Source organism: Anarhichas minor, unplaced genomic scaffold, assembly GCF_050575085.1.
Source record: "Anarhichas minor isolate MPS153535 unplaced genomic scaffold, ASM5057508v1 ptg000033l, whole genome shotgun sequence".
In the NCBI taxonomy this organism is placed as follows: Eukaryota; Metazoa; Chordata; class Actinopteri; order Perciformes; family Anarhichadidae; genus Anarhichas; species Anarhichas minor.
This window is the reverse complement of record NW_027466479.1, coordinates 13,584,051-13,608,526: the sequence shown is the minus strand read 5'-3', so window position 1 is coordinate 13,608,526 and position 24,476 is coordinate 13,584,051. Positions and strand designations below refer to the sequence as shown.

The following is a 24,476-nucleotide window of genomic DNA, read 5'->3' as shown; positions in this document are numbered from 1 at the left end:
CACACACACACACACACACACACACACACACACACACACACACACACACACACACAGAGCATTATCATGATGTTGTTTATTTACTTGACAGTGCAGAACAAATATAAAAGGCTGAAGGTGAAACATGTAAAAACACACTCAGCAGAGACCCTGAGCCACAGACAATTGTCTTGTTTCATTCTCCTGCAGATGGGGGATCAGCAGCGGTGTTGACACCATCTAATCAGTAATCTGTGTTTATATAATGTTATTGTCGCTGAAGCGGGCCAGGAATACTGTGGCATGTGCTCGTGAGGGTCAAAGGGAAATGCCAAGAGTTTATTTTGACTAGGCAAGACCCTCTAAACATCAGATCTACTTTCACTACCAGAAAAATCCAGAAGCAGTGTCCCAGCTCCCTTGCACTGTGTATCTTTTTATTACATCTCTCTGTCTCTCTGCAATATATAACATCTGCGATTTATGCAGAGGTGGCGATTCTGCTCAAGTAGATGCACAACAGGAGCTGCAAATACTGACAAATTGTTGTGTCATTTTGTTGTAGCAGTCATTCATTTAAACAAAATACCGTTGGTGGGGGATTTTAGTAAGTATTTTGGGATCTTTGCCAGTGTATCCCCAGCGTGTTCTCAGGAGACCATATTGTTCAAACTACACGTTCCTCTTAGCTGCTGACACATTTCCGTGTACACAGTGATGCTGAGCAGGTGGGATAACTTCAGTTTTAGGAAACATTTGTACTGCAATACGTTGCATGCGGTTGGGATGATTTGTTTCTGTGACAGAAGTTCTCACAACACCAAAATGTCAGAGCCTGTTTTCAGAAATGTTGGTTCTAATTCATACATTTTTTAACAGAAATGTTCTTTGACAATCAAGATGAACGAAACGGGTTGAAACCAGATTTCCATACAGGGAGACAAATACACATGCAAAAAAATATTTTCACATCATTAATGTTAAAACGTGTTACCAGCTGCCCAACCAGCTCTCAAAAGAGAGACTAAGCTAAACAACAGGCTCCATTTATTCACTCCAAAGTTGTAAAAATGGCAGAAAAGAGTAAACAGTATGTCAGTATCCTCACTCATCTGCTAATTAAGTGAGAGTTGTTTTAGGCATAGTTTTTCTTCACTTTCTGTCCAAAATCAGTGCGTTTGCAACATAAGCGCAAAAAAAGCGAGACATCGTCAGACAAGATTTCACTGCACGCCTTCCATCCTGATTTGTTTTGATTGATCAACATTACCTTCCCTCTATTTTCTAACTGCAACATTTCATCAGACACCTCTCTGTCCGGCTGATCTGTGAGCTTTTCTCTTTGTAAAGCTTACACTTTACTACGCTGCCACCGATCGGGTTCTCACACTGCCCTGCTTTAAATCAATGTTACAGTGGACTGTCGAAACCCTGCAGCCCAGCTGTTAGGGAAAACAAGACAATTCGGACTTGGGGCGATGACAGACGGCCCTGCCAGTAAAGTCTGACTATCTTGTGACTGGAAATGTATTGTGTCACAAGCCATTGGAGGGCTACTATTTAACATCACCCTCTGTAAACGCTCCTCTATTTAATCCTACAATTCCAGAGAACTGTAAAAGGAACACTGTCACCATCTGCACAGTAAACATCCCCGGCAGTATCCATGCAACTTTAGGAGGATTTTCTCCAGCGTCCAGAATCAGTTGAGATGATCCGCGTCCACCGTTCACTTTTATTTTCAATGATAAGAAGTATCAGGGCTTGAATGAATAGGGTAAGCAGGATGTGTGTGTTCATCAAGGTGTTCGTTGGCGAGTAAGAGACGAAGAGGACTTAGGAAACGGGGTCTGTGTGTCGCCAGTGGCTGCGAAGACCAAAAGGGGCATGCAGAAATAAATCAATAGCTCTAGCCTTGCCATTATCTTTCAGCAGCACACTTAAGACCTGACCCTAATGGAAGTCTGCACCTGCACACCGCCGATTATAAGCAGATGCTGAATAATGTGGAAACTAACTGTATAGGCGCTGATAAGGAATTACCATGTTAGTTTATACATAGGTGGGAAAGCCCGCTTCTTGTCTCATTCACTGGTCTACATGACAATGACTCTGAGGCATTAAAGGATATGCGATGATGAATCGACAAGTTGAGCTACTGATGCAGGAAGCTGATAGAAATCTAAATATATTCAGAAGCTATCTAGAGACAATATCAAGTTTCAGAAAGTTGTAGTGCAAAAGATTTTTTTGTCAGTAGCAGTGATATAAGCAATATGGATGAAATCCTCTACCAGGATGTGTGTTATTTCATATCTTCGACATGATATATATTGTGGTATTGTTAACTTTATGGAAAATCAATTGAGAAATTGTCCGTCTGCTTTTAGCCAGACCAGCAAATAAAGTACCTGACAAATAAAATGTACTTCATTACATTGATGCAAACATCTGTAAAATCCTACAATGTCATAAATTAGTCCTGCTCATCGATCTACCCACAATGGCCGAATATACCGAGACGTGCTAAATGGAGAGCTTTGGGATTAGTGTTATGGCAAAATCTCTAACAGTAGACACATTAATATGGTCCCCTGCTATATGTATACGGTTACATCGCTCAGCCCCAGTTTTTTTTGTATATTTAAGCTGTTGTAAAATGTTACGATATAAGCTATATAAAAGTGCATGTCTCTGCAGAGGCTGGCCGGTCTCTCTGACGTGTTTAGGTCCAAACAACTTTTGTACATCACACTGCGTCTCTCTGGCTTGTTATTTTTCTGGTGTTGGATTTAATTCTCTGTCCCAGTGTTTGTAACTTTACCCCATCCGGCACGTGAGGGCTCTGCATATAGTTTTCAGGATGAGGAGGCTGCATGACTGTGCAGCCTGATTTGTATTGCCTGATTGCATCCTCAGGTTTTTCAATATACCTTTGTCAAGAGCTGCTTTACATCTTACTTGCAGTTTGGAGCAAACCTTGTTCTTTCTTTCTCTCTCCCGGTTCTCTTCCTGCTCTTTCTGCTTGTTGTCTGTCTCTGTCTCTTGTCTCTCTAGATCCTGGGATAGCCTCGGTCTCTGTGTCTTTCCCCTGTTGTCCCTGCCTGGCTGCACCAGCATGCAAGGCCCATCTTAAGTGTTGTTAAGATCATTTTAATTTATAACGGCAGTCACTATAAACATGTGAGGAAGCAGCACCATGGAGACGGAGCTCAAACAAAATCACAATGTGGGATCGTATTAATAAGGTCCGCCTCGACTGCAGAAAGCGCTTTGCAATGTGTGTATACATATACGTGTGTGTGTGTGTGTGTGTGTGTGTGTGTGTGTGTGTGTGTGTGTGTGTGTGTGTGTGTGTGTGTGTGTGTGCGTGTGCGTGTGTGTGTATGTGTATGTCATTGCTCATATGGCTGAGTGTGCATGCTGTCAGGTAAGGTCTTGATTGGCGTGCGCACATTTGCAAAATGTGTGTGCATTCATGCATGTGTAGGTTTATGGAGATTGTGTGTGTGTGTAAATGCCTGGCCAGTTGCATCGTGGGCAGAGCATAAACAATAATCAAATGTTAACGACGGAGCCATAATTACTCTCGCTTTGAGATTGTTTTTGTCTGCGCTCTGTCCCCTCCTCCTCCTCCTCCTCCTCCTCCTCCTCTGAAGGCCTTATGCGCACCATTGCTTTTCTTGAGCCGGTGTCATTTCCTCTATTCCGGTGTGACGGTTACTTTTCAGTTCCTTTTGCTGTAATCTGCTTCTCTGATCTGTTTCCTCCGTATATTTACATCAGAACGTCTCTTAGCTTCATCTGTTCCTCTGTTTTATACCTTGTCTTTCCTTCTGGTTGTTCTTTCTCCTTCTGTTCCACTACCTTTATTTGTTCTCCTCATCTTTATCCTGGTTGCTCACTACATGAAGTTAACAGGCATCACTATAAGGAGTGGGGGGGAGACACTTTGTCCAAAAGTCATCCTGTCCCCCATGTCCCCTACATCTGCTGCTGCTTGTGTTGCAGCTCTGGCCTCACATCTCACTAATACACTCCCTTTTTACAACAGATATTGGTGATGAAAAGGTTTCAGTCGATGTCCAAACATGTTTTTTTGTTGAAAATACTAAATATATTTCAGCTAAGTATGAAATACAAATATACACATAAACCTGCCACATCAAACTGTCCTCATTTTTGTATGTTATGATGTCATGCAGGAGTTCTGCCTGACTTTTAGATTGTTTCTTTTTTTACTCCCTTTGCAAAACAACCAGCTGCTAACGCTGCTCCATACACACACAAACACACAGTAAATCTGTTCCCACATGCCGGCAACCATGTTCACCCTGTGACAGTATGTGTGTGTGTGTGTGTGTGTGTCTCGGTGGGCCCTGTAGTCTTCTCTTGGCCCCGAGATTAAAGCAATGTCAGCAAGTGTGTGATGAGACCTCACAGACGATACCTCATCTCTTGCTCTTTTCCATTCTGGCTCTCCTCGTCTCACTGTCCCCCTCGTCTGTCCAATACATTATTCAACCACTTCTTTCTGTCTCTTGTCCTCCATTTTCATTATCTCTGTCTGTGTCTGACTGATACTCACTCCATGTGCTCATTGCTACTTTTGTCTTCACCCCCCTTCCTCCTATTTCTACCGATACATCTACTACCTTAATACTGTATATCCTTTCCCCCTCTCTCTTCCTCTGTCTCTTCTTAACACTCTCTCTCTCTCTCTCTCTTTCTCTATTTGCTAAATATCACCGCTCAATCAATCATTCTAGCCCCCGGCTGCCAGACCTTGTGGTGTCCCGTGACGTCCGAACAACGTCCTGTGTCCCAGAGTGCTCCTTAGACAAGGCCAAAAAAACTGAAAGAAGCAGTAAGGAAGACATTCTGTTACTGTACAATCAAGTAGGGGTGTAATGATTAGGGCTAAGTATCCTTTCAAAAATGATGATGCCAGTGCCAACACCAGTACCTTTAAAGAGATACAGATGCTAATAGAGTACTTAATGATACCTATCACGTGAATGGAAGCTGTGTGTGTGTGTGTGTGTGTGTCCCACTAGCTACAAATCACCGCAGCATATAACGCCGTCCCAAGCGTAATGCCAGATAAAAGCTTACCGCATCCAGGAGGAGAGCGCATGTACCGAACTATGACCAAGTCCTGTAATGTCGCTTACGAGTGAAAATAATGTGCGTTTACACCTGCGGGTTTGTTAGTAAAGAGCTTTGTCCACGCTGAAATTTGATCAAATCACTGTTTTACAATCGGCAAGTCATTTAACAAATACCATAAATACATCTCAATGACACTTACATGACTGATCACAGAGTTGGTGACAGCAAGTTGGCTTCCTTACCTTTCTGACTTACAGGTGCCAACTGTGTCTGAACAGGCCTTTTCCCCGGCCGCACTAAAACACATAGCTGCCGTTTTTGCGATTTATCCACTGAGGCGTGAGAAATTAACAGTTTAGTGTTGATAGGAGGCAAACAAAGAGATAAATTCTTTTAAATAATTAGCTTTGTTTGCCGATGTTTGCACAGTGTCTAAAACCGCATTACAGACAACTTTGCCTTTTGGTTTTTCGGCCCACCCTGGAAAACACTTTTGCTCAGGTGGTTGAACACTTTGTACAAACTAGTTCTTTTTAAAGCAGACTCTGGCCTTTAGTGTGGAAGTAGTCTATAATAATGAGTCAAGTGAGAGACCGGATGGACAGTAGAGAGAATCAAGAAGAAGATCTAAGACGTCTGGGCAGAGAGAGAGAGATCAGGAGGTACGAGGAGATTCAGCAGAGGGATGAATAATTCAGAAGAGTGTTATCTCTCCTTCCTCTCCCTGGCTTGTCAACTAATTGGTAATGAGTTAAAGAGGGAAGAGGGTGTGTCTAAGAGGCCCACAAGTGGTCCATTCTGATCCTGGCTCTGCTTAAGCTACACTAAAGAAAGGAGGAGGAGGAGGAGGAGGAGAGGACACAGGGAGGAGAAAGGAGAGAAGTTAGGGTGAGAATAGAAAAGTGAGTGTAAGACAGGAAAAAATGTAACAACAGTGATTTGAGTGGAGTAAATGGGTCAAAGGTACACTATCTCTATGTAATTCAGTCATAATCTCACACACTTAATCAGTTGTTGTGATACCAGTATCTTGAAAGCACATGTTGACGTCTCCAGTCTCGTGTGGTAGGCACTGAGTTATGTTTGAGTATCCGATTCAGTAACACGAAGTAAGGACTTGTTATGAGGAGAGAAAGTGTAAACTTAACGAATACTCTTCATCCTGCTTCATGCTTTGGTTTTTCCGCAAGGGCATGTGTGTCAGAGGGGAATGAAATAAAACGACACTGCTCATAGATGAGATATTTATGACCCAAAATGTAGGCAAACAGAAGGCCATGTCCAAGCTTTGAAAACGTACTTCCTGTGCTATATATAGTAAGTGAACAAAGGTTAACAGAGTGATATAGTTGTGCAGTTTGCGTTTGATAAAAACATTGCTACGTGTTAGCTGTAAGCGGATGCAGCCGTACATCAGGAGCAGTACCCTTTACCCTACAACATTTTTTTTAATCTGTGCTCTTTTGCACACTGTTTTAGATGTTGTGCAATGTACAAGGAATAAAACCAGCTCCCCAACCTTAATCTCTTAGTATTGGCCAACAGGTTGTAAGTAGTGAGGGCTCAGCCCAGACCTAGGGTGGTCCGGGGGAAGATATTTTCCCATTTACGACAACTATATGCAATTTTTTCAAGCCACTTGATAATTGTATGCCTAAAACAAATTGTACATCTTTTGGGGAAAACATGATACTTGCCATCCTGTAGAGCCTACATCCTACTTTGCATCTAATAGTTCTTTAACTGTCTTCATCATTCTGAAACCATAACACAACAAATGCGTGCAAAAATGGTGTGATGTTACTATCTTTAAGTTACATAACATACATAGGTAGGGTAGGAATTTGGCGTACACCGAATTACTAATGTTGAAACTTATTTTTTGTAATACTGTGTTAGAGTAGAGTTCACAGAATGAATGTTTATCTGACAATTGTGCTTCGTTTGAATCTAAATCTCATCAGAATCTGGACTGCTCTAATGCAAATCAAGGATCCGCACCAATTCCAAGTTAATTCAATTCAATTTATTTGATTAAAGTGGTCTTCAATACTCTGAATTTTAATATTAGGACAATAGAACAACATATAATGACACACGACTGAAGGTATTTTAAAAGCCTAAAAGATTCGGGGCTTTTGAGAAAACAACTGGTTGTGCTGTAGGTGGGGGTGTTTTCAGGGGTAGTGGGTGATGTAAGCCTTTCTCACGTGGCTCTGGACTCTGTCTTATGAATACACATAACATAAAGACACTGACAGTTACACAAAGACACGCAGGGACAGACACTCAAACAGTTGGTCTGACAGGGAGGGATAGTGTGCAGCATAGACACCGGACTGAGGAGTAACACAGTGCAGCCCCTCCATGTGACGTGACCTGGGTACCAGTGTTTGACTGTAATCACAGCAGAGATAACGTCAACGGACAGATAACGAGGCACAGAAGACACCACTCCTATAGCTACTGCGTATCTGTCCCATACCAACTGACGGTTCAGCATCAAAGAAGGAGCTCCAGCTTTAGGGTCATGGGGTCGTTGCATTGGTTACCAACAACAGAGGGGTAGTACTGCAGAGATGGTACAATGTTCGCTGTCCTCGGGGAACAAATTAAGACTTTTGCTGCGCATGTAGCCTTGTTTACTTGCTGTTGGTCCACACAAGCCATTAAGATGAAGTATTTTTCCAGTGAACACAAGAGTCAGACTGTTTAGGTGTTAATAGTTAATGTTTGTGTAGCAGTTAGATGAAGGCACAGATCACTGAGGATCTTTTGACTGAATGTTAAACTGCCTGGCCAATATATCAGTAGATATTCACTGTCCTTGTGGTCTGGGACGTGTGCCATTTGGACGTTTATGATTTTACGGAACCTGTTCTCTATCAAATGCAAAACAAATACGTTTAAGAAAGCGGTTGCACTACAGTGATTTTTAAACATTTAAATTCCAATATTGATATCCATTATCGGTCAGTCGTTATTGTCCACTGTCTCAAACAAAACTGTCTTTTGAGAATGACCTTAAAATATGTGGCATTTTAACATGTGTTGGCCAGAGATCGTTTATTAAATGCCCTCAAAGCTCGGTATTAGTAACAGTGGCCTTAAGATTACCACAACCATTGTTTCTCTGTAAATCATGTCAGCCCCGGAAGATCCGCTGACCACCAGGGTTGTGCGTGACCCCGGCTCACTTTCTCACACCCCTTGCCTCAAACTGGTGATCCCAATCCCATTAACCCCGAGTTGAAATGTTACAGTCACCGCTTTCTCTTTGTTGTTTCTCAATCCTCGAGAGACGCCCCTGACCCTCTGCAATCCATCACTGGAGATCCCCGCTGCTACGGTAACAAGATTAGACCTGCAGAGTAATGATGATTGGCTTGAAGTTCAGGTGTGGCTCTGGTCAAGGAGGGGGGGGGGGGGGGGGGGGTAATGGAGTTTTGGATCGGGGTGGGTTTCACTTCCAATGAACCTTTGGCAAGTCACATGGTGGGTCTGCTGATATGTCTTCAAGTTGAAGTTTTTCAATTAGTGCAAAATACTTTGATACAGGTACAACCAAGAGTTCTCTCTGCTTCCTACTTGGTCTCAACAAAGACCCGTCCCCAACCTCCAGCCCCGCTGATCCAAGCTGTGTGAAGGTTGAGCTCACTCACTGGTTCAATGGGGAAATGTCAGCGCTATACAAGCACACTGGTGTGTGAAGTGTGGGCCCATACACCTACTAAAAGGTCTGAAGACTCTGTGCTAATTGGCTAGCTGGGGCTAACAATACCGCAGCTAAATGTCAGAGCTCTCTCAGCACTTCACCTCCACCCTGGTCCCATCTCCGAGGCAGCTCTGTACAGTACGATTCACTGACAACAAGTCCATATGTAGCAAAGAGCAGAAGTTTAAACAATGGAGTGCATCTGTTTGATTTGTGTTGGGTTGTAGTGGGAGGATGTGTGTGTGTGTGCGCGCGGGTCGTTGCTTACGCCTGATTATAAGGTCTTTACGATGGACACCATTTCTTCCAGCTTAGTGGACAACTGATGTCAATATAGGGGCAAATAAATCAAAGGGTTTCATTTTCCCAGCCTCTCTTTCCGTAATCACACACATTTTCTATTATTTATGTGGACAATTTCACACTGAATTGTCCTGATGTCATAAACTGCCCCCATCTGATGCTCCCACCAGGTCAAAGCAGCACCAATCAGCAAGAAATTGTGTGTAATTACTATTAATCCAGTTCCCGTTAGACACACACACACACACACACACACACACACACACACACACACACACACACACACACACACACACACACACACACACCCATGAAACCTTCCGCACAGTGTGGATTTATCCTTCCTCTGTGGTTACACTTTCATTTCGCCCCATTTACTGGTTAGATATGAGATTTCCTCAGTCTCTAACCATCTGTGTGTGTGTAAGCCGCTTCTGCACAGATACAAACTTGGAGGGTTCGTGTTTCAAGAAGCTATGAAATGCTGCTTGATTATGATGCATAAATCCAGCTGATGATGAGAGGAGGCTTTATAATACTCATGATGCAGATACAAGAGATACAATAACTCCTTGTCATTTTTGAGACTGTAGTTTGTGGTGTAGTACTTTTTTACTAAATGACATTACAGTATATAAGTGTGCACAGAATCACAAATCACGTTCCTCTACTCTGAATACACACTTGACTTATTATTTGCTACTCCTGTCATGTTGAGCTGAGTCTCTATATTCCTTTTTTCAAATGAAAGATAATTTCTCCAGTTTGCAGTGCACATCCGTTTTTCTTACACGATGTTCTTGATACTTGACGTTCTACATTCCAAGATAAGTGTTACTTGTTCCCGTTCCCGTTCTTATTCCCAGGCCGTCAAATACAGACGCTTTGTCACGCCCCTCCGCATGTGATACCAACGCACAAGGTACCCTTTAGTGTCTGTATGAGAGGCTTTCAAGTACCTTCAATGTAAACTCATCCGCGTCATTATTAGACGCTCAGAGAAAATGTTCCGGGAGTGTGATGACGGAGTATAAAGACTGAAAAAAGCTACACCGGGCGTGAAGGTCAAACAAACACAAGCCTATCAACCAGGAGACCGGTGTTTACTTAGTTTATGTTTTTAGCACAACGATGATGTTTTTCCTAAACATATCTCAGTGTTTTTTGTTCAAATCCACGTTAACCAGAGTTTACTGCGACTGTGCGTTAGAAAGTGTCACCACAACTTCTTGTACACCGTCCCCAGGATTTCCAAGGTTTCTGTCTGAGATAAACTGGCCACTGGTCCAGGTGTACACGCCCTTTTAACCAGTGCATGCTGGGATTGATTCCAGCCCCCCCCATGATCGTAATGGATGAAGTTTCTGATGGAGATATTTTCGTCTAGCTGTCCCACGTGATTATGTTTGTTCTCAACATTGAAATATATATTTTATACTGTTGTTTACAAATATTCAGCAGGAGGTGGATGGGTTGTAGTTTCTAAACGCCTGGCTAAGGCGCTGACTGCAGTGGAAAAAAGTGAAATAATTTTCACTGGTTTCTCGATTAACATGTTTTAAAAACTTCAGAAAATTGCTTGTACAGTTTAACCAAGAGAAGGAAATGAAAGTAATCAAGTGTTTTCTCTCCTGTTTGTGGTCTAATTATTCCAAAATGATTGCGTTTGGAATAATGCCTTGAAACAATGTAAACAGCCAGATCCAAAAGAGACCATTAAAATAGTGTTATTGGAAATTGGAACACTTGGAATTCATAGATTGTTTTGCGTAATTAAGCCTCATTCTCTGGAAAAGAGTCGCTGAAACGTTTCTTTGTTCTGGTTGAAGGCACCAATAAATCACTGAAATCCTCACAGCTGCTTAAAAGACTCCAGGAACTTGGTTTTACAGCACTGCAGTCTTAATCCATTGTGTGTGATACTTCCATATCCCAGTGTGCGAGGGTCAGGAACCAATACTCAACAAGCCGAAGAAGCCTTCTGTTTACCTGGTGTTTTATGCAACTAAAGGATTTGTTTCAATGAATCAAAAGCAGGGAAGAAAGGACTCAATTATGATGTGATGTAACATTGGCTGACTGTATGCAGGCACTGTGTGTGTGCGTGTGTGTGTGTGTGTGTAGATGGCAGATACTTTCAAGGCTGCTGTGACTGGGAGTGACATTCTCCAGCAAGGAAAATGTATCAGTCTAATTGGCACTCTGTTTGAAATGCATCATCTGCAGGCAGACAATGGAACAGCGTGGCAGTCTGTGGCGCTTTGGTGTGTGTGTGTGTGTGTGTGTGTGTGTGTGTGTGTGTGTGTGTGTGTGTGTGTGTGTGTGTGAGATTGTCTGGCTGAACAGTAGTAGTGTGCCTGTGATGGAGAGCGTGTGGCACTTTTGTGGCGTGTGAAGAGCCTGTTTATGTAATAAAGCAAATTATTTGTGTGAAAGTGTGTGGCGCTAGTGGCGTTTGTGACGCAAACTGCCAAGGCTGCACCTTTGTGACACAACACTGTTTCTCTCAGTTATGTAAATAATTGATCTATTCACGTAATATTCCTGAAGGTGTAATATTTTTACACAACATTCTCATGTCAGGCCCCCCCCCCCCCCCCTTCCTCTTTCTCTTCCTGGGGCATGCGCCAGTACTAGAGCCCCTGAATCGCTCACTCAGCTTCTTTCCTCGTGAAAAAGCACTTTTCATGTCATATTTCTTTGTGTGTTGAGTTTTTGTTCCCGCCATGAAAAGTTTGCTGTTCCAGAAGAAGAAGAAGGAGGAAGAGGAGAAGGGGGGGGGGGGGACTAACGGGCCGGGAGACTGGCCTGTTTTGAGCTGTGCTGCGATGTGCTCTGCAGCTACCTGCGCACATTCTACCTGCAGTCGCTATTTAAGGAGAGAGAAACGCTATTAATATCTTTCTACTGTTTCCACCTTTCTCCTCTCTTTCTCCTCTCCCCCCCCCTCACCTCTCTCTGCTCACGACATACTCACTCGTCCTCCTCACTCTCCGCTTACTCACCTCTTTCCTCCCTTTCCCCCCCCCCCTCTCCGGACAGAGCTCAATAGTTCCTCTCTTTATGGCTTGTTTTGTTAGCGCTTAGTCGCTGTTAGCATTGTGAAGGGAACTAATGACAGTCAGGGTGTGAAGTTCGGCATTTCCAAGGTGACATTTGACACATAGGTTTGTATACATATGTCTTTCAGCCTCTGGTATAAATACAGCTCATGTTCTAATTGAGCTTTTTTGCTACGTTTGTTTAGGCAGGTCTATTTGTTTACCTGTGTGTGTCCTTGTGGAAGGTGTCACTGCAAGTGTGAGTTCAATAATTAGACTGTGTGCGTGTTCTCTTTATGTTTGCGTGTTTGTGCAACTGCAGCGTGTGCACAGATGGGGGATCAATTCCTGAATTCCCTGAAAGCGGTCGTGAGAGCCTCATTGATCAGGGCCGGCGCCGCACATACACGTACACGTGCACTTTCACGTACATGTACAGGTACAGGTAAAGCGACATGACCCCATGCAGGACTCTTTCACTTTATGTCTAACTTCATCCCTCACCTGCTCTTTCTTTTCTCTGATTTCCTTTTTTACTCTTTTCATGGCATCATTCTTTCTTTCTCTTTGATTCGTCAACCATCTGTCTTCACATCTTTCTACCTCAGCTTCATCTGTTTCTCTGCCTCTCTCTCTGTCTTCTTCGTCACCCTCTCCTCTCCCTCCGCCTCCTCTGTTGTGTGTAACTGATAGCTGCTTTATCATCCAGCGGTGATTGAATCAGAGGTGCACTCTCCCACAGTCCAGCTCCGCTGCACCGGCATTGGAAACGCATACAGAAACACACACTGTGTGATGCAGCAATACACAATGTCACATATGTTTATTAGCACTGGTTATGCCTATTTATCTCTCACAGTCCAGTCTAAGTAATGTGAGATCTTCCGTCTCACTTATGTATGCTGACAGGAAAACAGCAGTAAAAGCACCAAGCCTAGCTTCCATTAAAATCAATCTGGCTGCCCTGTTAGGCGGCTGTACATTTATTTGTTGTCTGCCCCACTGTCTGGTGTGTAACAGCGATACTGTATCTGGGATGTGAATGAGTAACAATTGTACAGTATAGATGAAGACTTATGTGTTCTGTTTCTTTCTTTCTGTCTCACTGTGCTTTCTGTCTCACTGTGCTTTCTGTCTCACTGTGCTTGCACTTTTCCTGATTCTCCACAGTGTCCATGAGACAAATTACACTTGGCCGGCTTTTTGGGAGAAAAGTCAGATATTCTGTGTATATAGCAGAGCATGCATTATTCTTTCTAAAAGTTCTGGAGCAATTACTAATGCAGACAGCCTTACAGTAAACCTCTTGAGCGGCTTGGTTATTTTATTCATTGTATCATGATGGCGTTTTTTGATTTGCTACATAACCAGTGGTGCATATCTACACATCAACATGTCCATTTAGACTGCGTATAAAGACACTTTTACTTCACTCCCTTCACTCCAGGTTGGGTCGCATGGTCAGACCAGTTGTAGCGGATGAGACCCTGTGTCTTGTGTTGAATAGGCAGAGCCGAGGCATTGTGATATTTATCTCTAAATAGATATTCAATGATTTATTTTATTGTGTTGGCCATGAGAGCAATATTTATGCTGATGTTTAAGTTCTCTCGTCTCTAAACCCTGATGTCTTTATTGAGATATTTCAACATGAATATATTTTGTTGAGGTCAGTAAAGCACTCAGGGCTGAGCAGATTCTTTCCCGGTGTCCCCATGAGACCAACCTTGCTGATTTGGTGGATTTCGACAGATGCTTTGCTTTTAATTGACATTTCCCTGAAAGGAGGGAGGGATGGGGGTGCTGGGGTGAAAGTGTGCCCTCAGCAGAAATGTGACTCCGAATGCATTGGCCTAAATGTCTCCTCATCCGTTTCATTTATTTATCTATTTATTTATTAATGTTTTTTATTTGTACATTTATTTATTCATTGGGAACAACAAGGCGTCGTCTTGGCGGACGCTCCCGGGTCACTGAACTACATTCAGTATAAAGGAGCTTCAGCTGAACACTTAAGACAACGTGAACAAAGGGGACAACATCTGTGGATGTCCATTCATAAATGATGTAGAGGTCGCTTTAAACAATAACTAATATTAGGTTAGATCTTGTGCTTAGGTGATGTTTTCAGTAGCAACCAATCCTTAGGGCTGAGAGCCACAAGCCAGGGCAATTTGAAGTAAGGAGAGATGGATTAACACGTTGTTGAATTGTCGAATACAACCCGCCTTATTCTAGAAATACCATATCAATAATCATCAGTCATCTTTGATATACTCTCAGTGCCACTTTAAACGACACCGGACACTTGACATGTACTTGGTTGGAGGACAGAGATTGTGATTTGAGGCCTGCCTGTGGCTTGTGGTCTGAATGAGATGAGGTTTGAGGGGCTGGTTATTAGACGACACCCAGCAGATTTCTACATTCTGATTATGCAAACTGGCTGCATAAACAGATATTTTGACCCGTGCTGGCAGTAACTCATTGCGGTGAGTTTCTGTAAGTAAGCGACAGCATTACATTCGGGAAAATGTAGAGTTGAAAATGTAACTTATTTCTACGGGAATGTCGCGTCTGCATTTCATAAAAAAGCCAAGCTGTCGATGCGGCGATCTGCCCCGTGACTTGTTTCCTGTCATAAAGCACAAGTGAAAGAAACCACCTGAGATGCTGCCCCGACTAATCACCTCCTTATGGAAATCCACACAGCGCTTTAAGTTAATTGAGAGGAAAATGACAGACAGTTTAGTCAGCACATTACTCAGTTGATGAACGACCAAAATGCATTTTGTTGCAGAGAGTTATCCGAGTGTGTTTTTTACAAACTAACTCCGCTGTGGCTGAAATACAAAGCCTCCTCATGCATGCATCCCTGGGCTGAGAAATATACAGTAGTAATTTGGGGGTGTCTGTTTGTTCACGCTTGGTGTAAGGTGTCTTTCTAGCTGTCTAAGATCTACTTTCTCTTTTTATTTGAGTCTTGCCATCTGGAAACTGTGGCCGGCCAGGCAGACGAAACAAAAACAGTCGGAGAAGTTGCTCCTTCACTGACTCCTCACACATGTGATGACCAAACACTCTTTTTGGATGCAGTTAAGATGAAACGCGCAAAATTCAGGCTTTTCAGACCGACTGTATCTGGTAAATGGGGTATAGCTCATTTTCACTGTTTTTTAAAATTCACTAGAAGAAGAGGGACTTTTCTGATCAAAGGTTTCACCTCCTCAGGTTTCTCCTCAACTGTTGCCAACTAAAGAATTCTGGTCTTAATCATATCTAACAACCAAAATCTTTTGAGATGAAGGTCCCTGAAGAGAAATCCTATCAAATGGGGGTCCGTAACCTAACGTGCATCAATTTAGGGGTGTCTCGAACCCAGTTTTAGACCCTCACTGTTTTAGTCTGAGAGGAAATAAGTCTTTCTTTTTGTTTCCTCTTCTTCTAAATGATTGCTGATGGATGTATTATTTCGTTTGTGAGTTTCACGTCTTGTTTTTCTGTCACTTTTAGATTTGTTCGGTGGGAATTTGTCTGGGAATTCTATAGATTACATACAGTCCAGTATTTGTTTCGCACACGTTTTTAAAGCAGCTTTTTAATGCGAGTGCTTAAAATGCATTTTATTTCACACACATTAGCCCAGTGAGACCCTTGCTGATCGAGACTGTCCCCCCCCCCCAAAAAACGACCACATATGTTGTTTGTACAAGCAGCTTATTACGACCCATATTCACGTTTATTGTTGACGATGACTTCTGGTGGCTGCAGTAATTATGACAGGAGCAAAGGAGGGAGTCAGGTGATTTAATAGTAGTATAAAGAGCGACAAAGTCCGCCTAGGAAAGAGGTCGGGTTTGAGAAAAGTAGGTCTATATGCGTCTGCATAGTGCTACAAGACACACCTACATGATACGCCCTCGAAACAGTCACAGTTTGGTTAGGTAGATACGTTAACCTACGTGATGTTAGTTAAGTACCTGATACAAGTTAAGCATGTGACGTAAGTTAACTTAGGTACGTAGGTTAAAATAACTCAACGTTGACATTTGGTCCAACTTCAAAACATGACACACCAACCTTTCTACAAGACACACACTTTACTACACAACACACCAACTCCACTACACGACACACTCACTACTACTAGACACACACCGTGAGATAACTTCTGGGATTATATTCATGCACTTTTAACCCAAACCACGATCTTTTCCAAAATGTAACCAACTATTTTTTTTAACTTAAACCTTAAACCAAACTGCGAAAGATTCCCAACGTTAGCCACATGTTGAGGACATGTGAATGAGGCATGCTGATCTCCTGCCACTGGTGGAGACGCATATTTAGGAAACGCTTCTGTGGGTCGTATTAGAGGGTGGGATCAAACAAGTAATGGTAAGGCGATCGCATTAATCGCAGAGAAAGGGCACCATTGTGTGAGACCATGAGATTTGGTTTAGCGTCCAACAAGTGTTCTCTAACTTTGGGCTCTGACATCTCGACCAGCTGGACCAGCAGCTGCCACCTGCTAATCCTGCCTTGCTGTTCGCTGTTCACACGCCACAGAAGGCGGGAAGTGCTGCTGTGTGTTTGTGTGCGACTCCCTTCCCTCTCTCAGCTCTTGTTCTTTTTAGCCAACATGTTGTCATACCACAGTACTCTGGTCACAGACTTGTTGTTAAGCTGCTTCGGTCCTTGACAAACATTGTTGGGATGAACACTTGACTACAGTATACAATATGTTAGCGTTCTGACTGCTTTGTCTAAAGCTAATCTCAATGAAAGCGAATGAAAGTCCTCTCGTTTTGTAACCGTGTTTTTAGTAACAAAAGAAAAGGTTTTGTAGATAGAACTATAAGGTAATGCCATTATACAAAATATAGGAAATACAGAACTATATCTACCTGCTGCTGCATTATTAACCACAGGTAGACATTTTGACATTTATTATCTGTTTTTTTTATTTTTGTGACGCCATCGCTGTTGTCTAACTTTATATTGTTTTTAAATGCTGGTTGTTTTCAGGTATCTCTTGATCTTAATGAGACCACCTGATTACATAATGTTGCTGTGTCACTTACAGTAATATGAAGGTGTTTTTTCACACCAGTTAGCCCCAGTATTGTTCTCCAGGCTGCCCTCAGTGATCTTTTCTTTTCGGTCAACCCCTCCTTCCCACTTCCTACAAACAACCAGCCATCATCGCACATGATTCTCACAAAAGTCGATGTGATAAATAACACAAAACTCCATGAAAAAAAAAAAGAACAAATTATAAAAACTAACAACAAATAACACAAATGATATCTTTGTTGACAGAAAAAATACAATGTGGGCTTTACATCCTGACTGTTTGAAATCTAATTCCTGCTGCAGAAACCTCTCTGCTGTCTGGTCCCTCTTAATCTCGCTGTCAACAGTTCGTCTGAAACATCTCACAATAACTTTTTCCACTGTTTAAGTGGGACAGAGTGTGGCGGTTGCCACATAAGTGCCAACATTTTTCTTTTCAGCAGCTCACTATTTCCAACGTAAATGTTTTAACTTTGAAGTTATACTTAATGCATCATCCTTAGTTTATTTGAGGTAGGTCTGTAACCTGTTCCTAAAAAGATTTGACCACAAGGGAACCCGCGCGTTATTGGTGTAATAGCTGTACGTGAGAAATGCACTATGAACTAGAAATGTGTGTGATAACAGTTTTGGTAATTTAAAGAGATGTTGACAAATGTGTTCCTCAACTGAAACAAACGTACTGTAATGTACGAGATTGTCTAGTCGAGACTTCCCTCTCCTCCTGTGTCGTGAAAGAGACAAAGTGTACTAACATGAAAGCCCCTCGAACATAAGACACATTTTACCAGAATTGATGTTGTGTTTTATTCTGGAGTAGTTCTCTAACTGAAGTGGCCCTTACGTATGTGGGACAGTGATTTACGTCCCAGCAGAGCTACAGGGTCCCAGTCTTCCTGGGAAAGAAGTACCAGTCATCCCCATGTTGCTATTGTTCATTTTAACAGACATCCTGCTTAACACTTTCAAAAGTAAATTACTTCAGTACAACTATAGATGCTGCCTTTCATCCAGTTACTAAACTTGGCTACGTTGTTCTGATTCTTGTGGACTGACCGTATTTGACTTGACGTGCTTGTATTACGTAACGGATCAATAAATCTTTTCCTGCTCATCTGCAATTTTGTTTTCCTCTGTTGGTTAATCACTCAGAGTGAACAAAGCATATTTTAATGAGTTTTATTTTGTCCATTTGTTTTCCCCCTGCAGGGATTTAATCAACCCAGGATTATTTTTCATGTGTGTGTTTTGGAATGTGTTTTCTGACCTGTGTGTGACTCTGCGTTTCAGTTTTCTGCTGGTGTTCAGCTGCTTGGTGTTGTCTGTGTTCTCCACCATCCCCGACCACCAGAAGTTTGCCAACCAAGGCCTCTTCATCCTGGTACGACCTTTCCCCCTCTCTCTGCTTCGCTACACAAACGCACGCACACGACTTCAGCATCCATACACCTTCCTTTTATACACGCCATCTCACTTACTGCAGTGCATTCATATGTGCTTGCGTACGTGTTGCTTTGTTTGCCAGTGGAGGCACAGACAGCCGTGTAAGCAGGTGGGAGGATTCAGGTGTTGTTGACTGCGCAGGAAATCACAGACACACACACACTAATCTTAATAGCTATCCCATAAATCCCCCTCTTACTCCGTGCTCCAGTTGCTTTCATGAAAGGTAATGTACACTCGCTTCCTCCTTCTTAACCTGACTCGTCCTCTTTCTACACCCCCCCCCCCCCCCCCCTCTCCTCCCACCTTAATCATCTTTACATGCTATTAAATAGTCAGACTCTTGACTTTCACATTCCTTCTGTTCACTCTTTCGATCAATCACCCGGCCATTAGCAGGCAATCAGCCATTAGTGGACTTTACACAAACATTGGCCCTAATGACAGATTGGTTCAGTGCACCTTAAACTGTCCGTACAGTCGAGAAACCTGAAAGTAAGAGAAACAAAGAGATATTGAAAAATACTAAAAGAGATGCGTGTTAATAGTCTGGGAGTGTTATGATATATATTCATTTTTTTTATCTTTTATAAAATATAACAGCATAAATTGCTTGCTTTGTAACATTTTAACCTTTATTTTACCAGCCAGGTCAAATGATGTTATGACAAAGGTTTGATAAATGGAGCATAGCACGTGTACATCACGAAGAAATGTACCTCCCGACTTTGATACTCGCTTTTTAACTTTTTATGCTGCCATATTGACGTGGATGTTTGCTTCACAAACACCAATATGATGCTTTGAATATAACTAATAACTTGAATGTATTGTTTAAGGGGACACTTTTCTGTTGAGAAACTGATACACATGCTAACCAACTGATACATACACCCAAAAAAAGGTTCATGGGTAAGTGGGGGAACATTTGTTTGGGCGATCTGTCAAACTCTACGCTCACTTGACAGCTGCATGTCACTGACCTGTGTGTGTGTGTGTGTGTGTTTTTGTGTGTGTGGTTTGTAGGAGTTTATGATGATCGTGGTGTTTGGGTTGGAGTACTTCATCAGGGTCTGGGCAGCTGGCTGTTGCTGCAGATACCGTGGATGGAAGGGACGGCTGAGATTTGCCAGGAAGCCCTTCTGTGTCATAGGTCGGTTTGTGAGTGTGTGTGTGTGTGTGTGTGTGTGTGTGTGTGTGTGTGTGTGTGTGTGTGGGCAGTACACAAACCCACGTCAAAGTTCTGTGTGTGTGTTCTTTAGAAAGTTGTGTCCTCACCTCTTCACTCTTGTGTTTCCTTTCTAAACATCTTCACAGACTTCATAGTATTTGTGGCATCGTTGGCAGTGATAGCAGCTGGGACGCAGGGCAACATCTTCGCCACGTCAGCGCTGCGCAGCATGCGCTTCCTGCAGATCTTGCGTATGGTTCGTATGGACCGTCGGGGAGGCACCTGGAAACTACTGGGCTCAGTGGTTTACGCTCACAGCAAGGTGGGAATGACAGCCCGCTAAATATAGTCCTCCTTTTACACATGCTCTACTACAAAGACACACTTTCTGAGGTTTATGTTACTGACCTACTGTACATTTAAAGACACCGGTTAGTAAACATGTACATAAAGTATGATAATTCATGGTAGCCGCATGCTGTACAGCTTTATGGATTATTGTAAGAGCAGGAAGGAGAGTGTTATTAAAAGGCTGAGGATGATGGTCATGATGGTTGCTAATGGGATAAATAACTTAATAACTCTCAGTGTTGAGGAAGATGTGGTGCGTCTGCTGATGACCAGCTGTAACTTGATTGCGGTCACTGCCGTCAAACACCAAACTCTCCTTTAGCTGCTCATTTTAGGCAATTAGTTGTTGGTTTTTGTGCTGACCCAAACACCCGACACCGTCCGGTCAGCTGCAGAACTCAGTTAGAGCGGCGGTGGTGATCATGATGAATTGATGCATCAGCGGTATAAGCAGAACTGTGCAGCCAAGTCAAAAGTAGATTCCAAATGTGATGATGACGGGGAATCTAGCCAATAATGATGATAGTGATATGGTAATGACAGCAGGGATTATGATGGTAAACATGCTGTTGTTGCTGACAGATGATTGATTCCTTCTCTCTGTGTCTCTCTCAGGAGTTGATTACCGCCTGGTACATAGGTTTCCTGGTCCTGATCTTTGCCTCCTTTCTCGTGTACCTGGCAGAGAAAGACATCAACTCAGACTTCAGCACCTATGCAGACTCCCTCTGGTGGGGGACTGTGAGTACCGCATAATACACACAGGATCCCTGAGGCTGAAGGTCATCAAAAGTGTCTTATTAACAATGCAAATATAGAGATGCATATAATATGCGTAAGACATCTGGGAATAGTACAACCAAACAATAACACTGTAGATCACATTTGTATTATGGTCCTTGACAACTGTATATTATGTCCAATCAGAGAGATGCCAGGTGTCAACAGTACAGTGTTGTTCAGTCTTGTTGTCAAGCTTTCCAGATGTTCTTCATTGTCCGTGTGGTAAAATATAAATAGGTTAAACATCCTGGTCCCTTAAAGAACGTATCACTGAACACAGGAGCTCCATTAAGAAGAATGAAGTCCTGTTGCAAGACATTTCAATGAAAAGCAGCACCACATTTCACCTTTAGTTTTTATATGTATAGAGGTGATTAAGTCCAGCCAAAGAGGTGGTAATGTCAGTTTTCCCAGGAAAAATAGATTTTCATAGTGGTTCTTTAATATCTCTCACCTCCGTGGTTTGGTAATAGTTATCTATGTTTTTTTTATAGCTTGTTGTTCTTCTTTCTCTTTCTATATTTAAAACTGTATTAAAAGTATGTAGTACCACATTGAATTGGCACATTTTGGGTTAAGGCCTCTTTTGTACAAACTAAGGTTCATTTTTTTACCCGTCCAGATTACTCTAACAACCATTGGCTACGGTGACAAGACCCCTCGTACTTGGCAAGGACGGCTCCTAGCTGCTGGCTTCGCTCTTTTGGGAGTGTCCTTCTTTGCCCTGCCTGCTGTAAGTCCCCTGTATGTTCACATCTATATATTTACTCACAGCCCTGTCGGTGGCGCCTCTCAGCCCGGCTGCAGTTGCTCTCCTGACTCTGATTTAACCTCTGACCCTCAGGGAATTCTGGGGTCAGGCTTCGCTTTGAAGGTTCAAGAGCAGCATCGACAGAAGCACTTTGAGAAGAGGAGGATGCCTGCTGCCAACCTGATACAGGTAATAGCCGGAGTGAGTCATTTACGCCGTGGTAACATGTCACACACAAGTGCAGAGTTTCACTTGATGTTTGTGTGTGTTTGTGTAATTCTTTAGGCTGCATGGCGTCTCTACTCTACAGATGCCAAACACTCCTATCTGACAGCTACATGGTACTTCTATGACAGCATGTTGCCTTCGTTCAGGTGAGTCCTCGCATCCGTCTACATGCTCAGAGCTGCGTGGATTCAACCGGCAGAAATCGGTTGTTGTCTTTGCTCAATTGTTTGACGTGTTGTAATAAATACACACAGCGATTTGAGAGTAGCATCACATAACAGGGAATTGTGTACAATAAGTTTTGTTTCTTTGTTCCTGCTCATGTATTCGTAATATTATTAAAACACACAAAAAATATCAGAAATGCGACCTGCTGTCCATAAAGAACCCCATTCAGTTACATTTGTGCAGTGGTCGCTTAAAGTGGACATATTATGAAAAACTCTCTTTTTCAGTGCTTGTGCACATACATTTGGGTTTCTGGAGTGCCTACCAACGCACACACTGTGAAATAAGACAACCCAGTCAGGTTTGTGGGCTGCCTAGATCAGCAAACATGTGATTCAACAAGCTATTAAGATATGACTCCTATGTCACATGCAGGCTCATGAGAACATACTGTCCATCCACGGCTTGAGGACTACCTTTGCAAAGGTGCACTGAAACGTTTCAGACAGAACGTGTTTTTTGAACATTAAAAAATGTAAACATATTAAAACACCCCAAAACAAGTTTGAACCTGAAAATGAGCATGATATGTCCCCTTTAAGTAAACAGGAATGGTGTTTCCTCTAATTTCTAAATGATCATTTTTAATTGATTCTGGGCCAAGCCCTTTAAATGCTTCTGCCACCGCTGTTCAATTAGATTTTCATTACTTTTGTTCCACGCAGTGGTTTCTTATATTTTGCATTCATGTATTAATTTCACTAATTTTGATTTGCTTAAAAAGGAGGGAAACATGAGAAACTCAAACAGAAACATCTCTTTTCATCAAGTCAAAACTTTCACATTGCAATATTTTGAATAAAAAACTTCACGTATGTTATATTCCTCTCAAGTATCCCTCTTCTTTTGAGCATTTGGACCATTGATTTGGCCTTTTTGTGAGTTTTTCCATATTTTGTTCATTTGTCATGTTTTTTTGTTTTGTTTATTTGTGCACATGGGGGGTGTCAGAGAACTGACGCTACTGTTCAGTCACCTCCAGCGACAGGGTAACACCAAGAAGGTCCTCCACAACTCCTACCACACGCTGCTGTCTGGGCTGCGGCCCTACAGCCTCCCCTACCTGTCAGGGGACAGGTACGCACACCTCCACCTCTCACAGCCTCACAGCACACACAGACAGGTGGCCGAATGTCTGCCTACAACTCGTGCTCACACACAGACACCCAAACACACTCAAAACAGTAACAACAGGGACTTACAGGAGAACACATTCAACAGGTGTACAAAGAGAATCAACGTTGACTGCTTTTGGAGCTTTCTGCATGGATGAGTTGTGTATCTAACAATGTTTCACTAATGCTGATTTGAGACCACTGTGTTGCAGGGCCCCCCCCCCCCCCCCTTTGCTCCTCTGCATCTTTGTCTGCTTAGCTCAAACTCTTCTCCCCCGCCTCCCGCTGTTCACTCACTGGTTGCCTCTTCCTGTCTTCCTTTCTTTCCCTTTACTTCCACTGTGTCTTTTCCATGCCATCCATCCTTCATCTGTTCTCAGGAAGGCAGAAGTTCCATCCAGGTTTGTTCTTCAAGTCATGAGCTGTGCTTGCGTGTTAAAGGGTATTCATAGTTAGAGTGGATTTGCTGCATTATATTTCATAACATCTTTAGCATAGACCTTAAACAAAAGCCTAGATAGTAAAGGGCTGATTATTTAAATTGTATGTATCGGACTTGTGCATGGATTAGATGAGAGAAGCACCTGAATAATAACAGTTTAGCTGGTAGAAAATGTCTTTGATTTGAGGGGCTGCTGTCACACCATTATGTTTAATGGGCTGTCTTGATGAATATACTCCGTTGAAACATTACCCACTACCTTTGCTTGAATCTTCCCAACCTACTGTTTCAAACCCACCTCCTCACTTCTCACCGACTTTGTCTCCATAATCCAAAACTGCCTCTCAGAAGTACATTCTTCAATTTTAGGTAAAGGAACTAGATCAGGAAGGAAAAGGGCTGTTTGGATTATTGAGATCTCACACTTCACTACTCCACCTCACCCTCCCTCCCTGGTTTTTGTCCTTTACAACATTTTATCCTCACGGGTTCACCTCATACCCAGGTTGTGTCCCACAACTTCTCGTCCTCCTTCATCCCCCGTCTCCCTCCCTCCCTCCTTCCACTCCTCTCCTCCCCTCACCCTCTCTCCCTCTGCCTTGTGTCTTTCCTCAGTCAACTCCTTTCTAAAAAACGGGGTCTCTTCCGGATTCACGCTGGCCGCAAGCAGAGGTATCCATGGCAGCAAGCCTGTGCACGGGGCACGCTATAAATCGATAACACTACTGTTTCTCACTT

The 24,476-nt window shown here is 42.7% G+C and overlaps 1 protein-coding gene across 1 annotated transcript in view; it reads left to right on the top strand.

Moving 5' to 3' along the window:
• The window catches only part of kcnq4 (potassium voltage-gated channel subfamily Q member 4), a 44,733-nt gene that overhangs the window by 9,011 nt on the left and 11,246 nt on the right, over nucleotides 1-24,476 (top strand). The window contains exons 2-9 of the mRNA XM_076106222.1: nucleotides 18,517-18,607; nucleotides 19,696-19,822; nucleotides 19,987-20,162; nucleotides 20,807-20,932; nucleotides 21,597-21,707; nucleotides 21,819-21,914; nucleotides 22,011-22,099; nucleotides 23,133-23,258. Coding sequence (XP_075962337.1) covers nucleotides 18,517-18,607; nucleotides 19,696-19,822; nucleotides 19,987-20,162; nucleotides 20,807-20,932; nucleotides 21,597-21,707; nucleotides 21,819-21,914; nucleotides 22,011-22,099; nucleotides 23,133-23,258 — 942 coding nt within the window. The remainder of the gene's footprint in view (nucleotides 1-18,516; nucleotides 18,608-19,695; nucleotides 19,823-19,986; nucleotides 20,163-20,806; nucleotides 20,933-21,596; nucleotides 21,708-21,818; nucleotides 21,915-22,010; nucleotides 22,100-23,132; nucleotides 23,259-24,476) is intronic.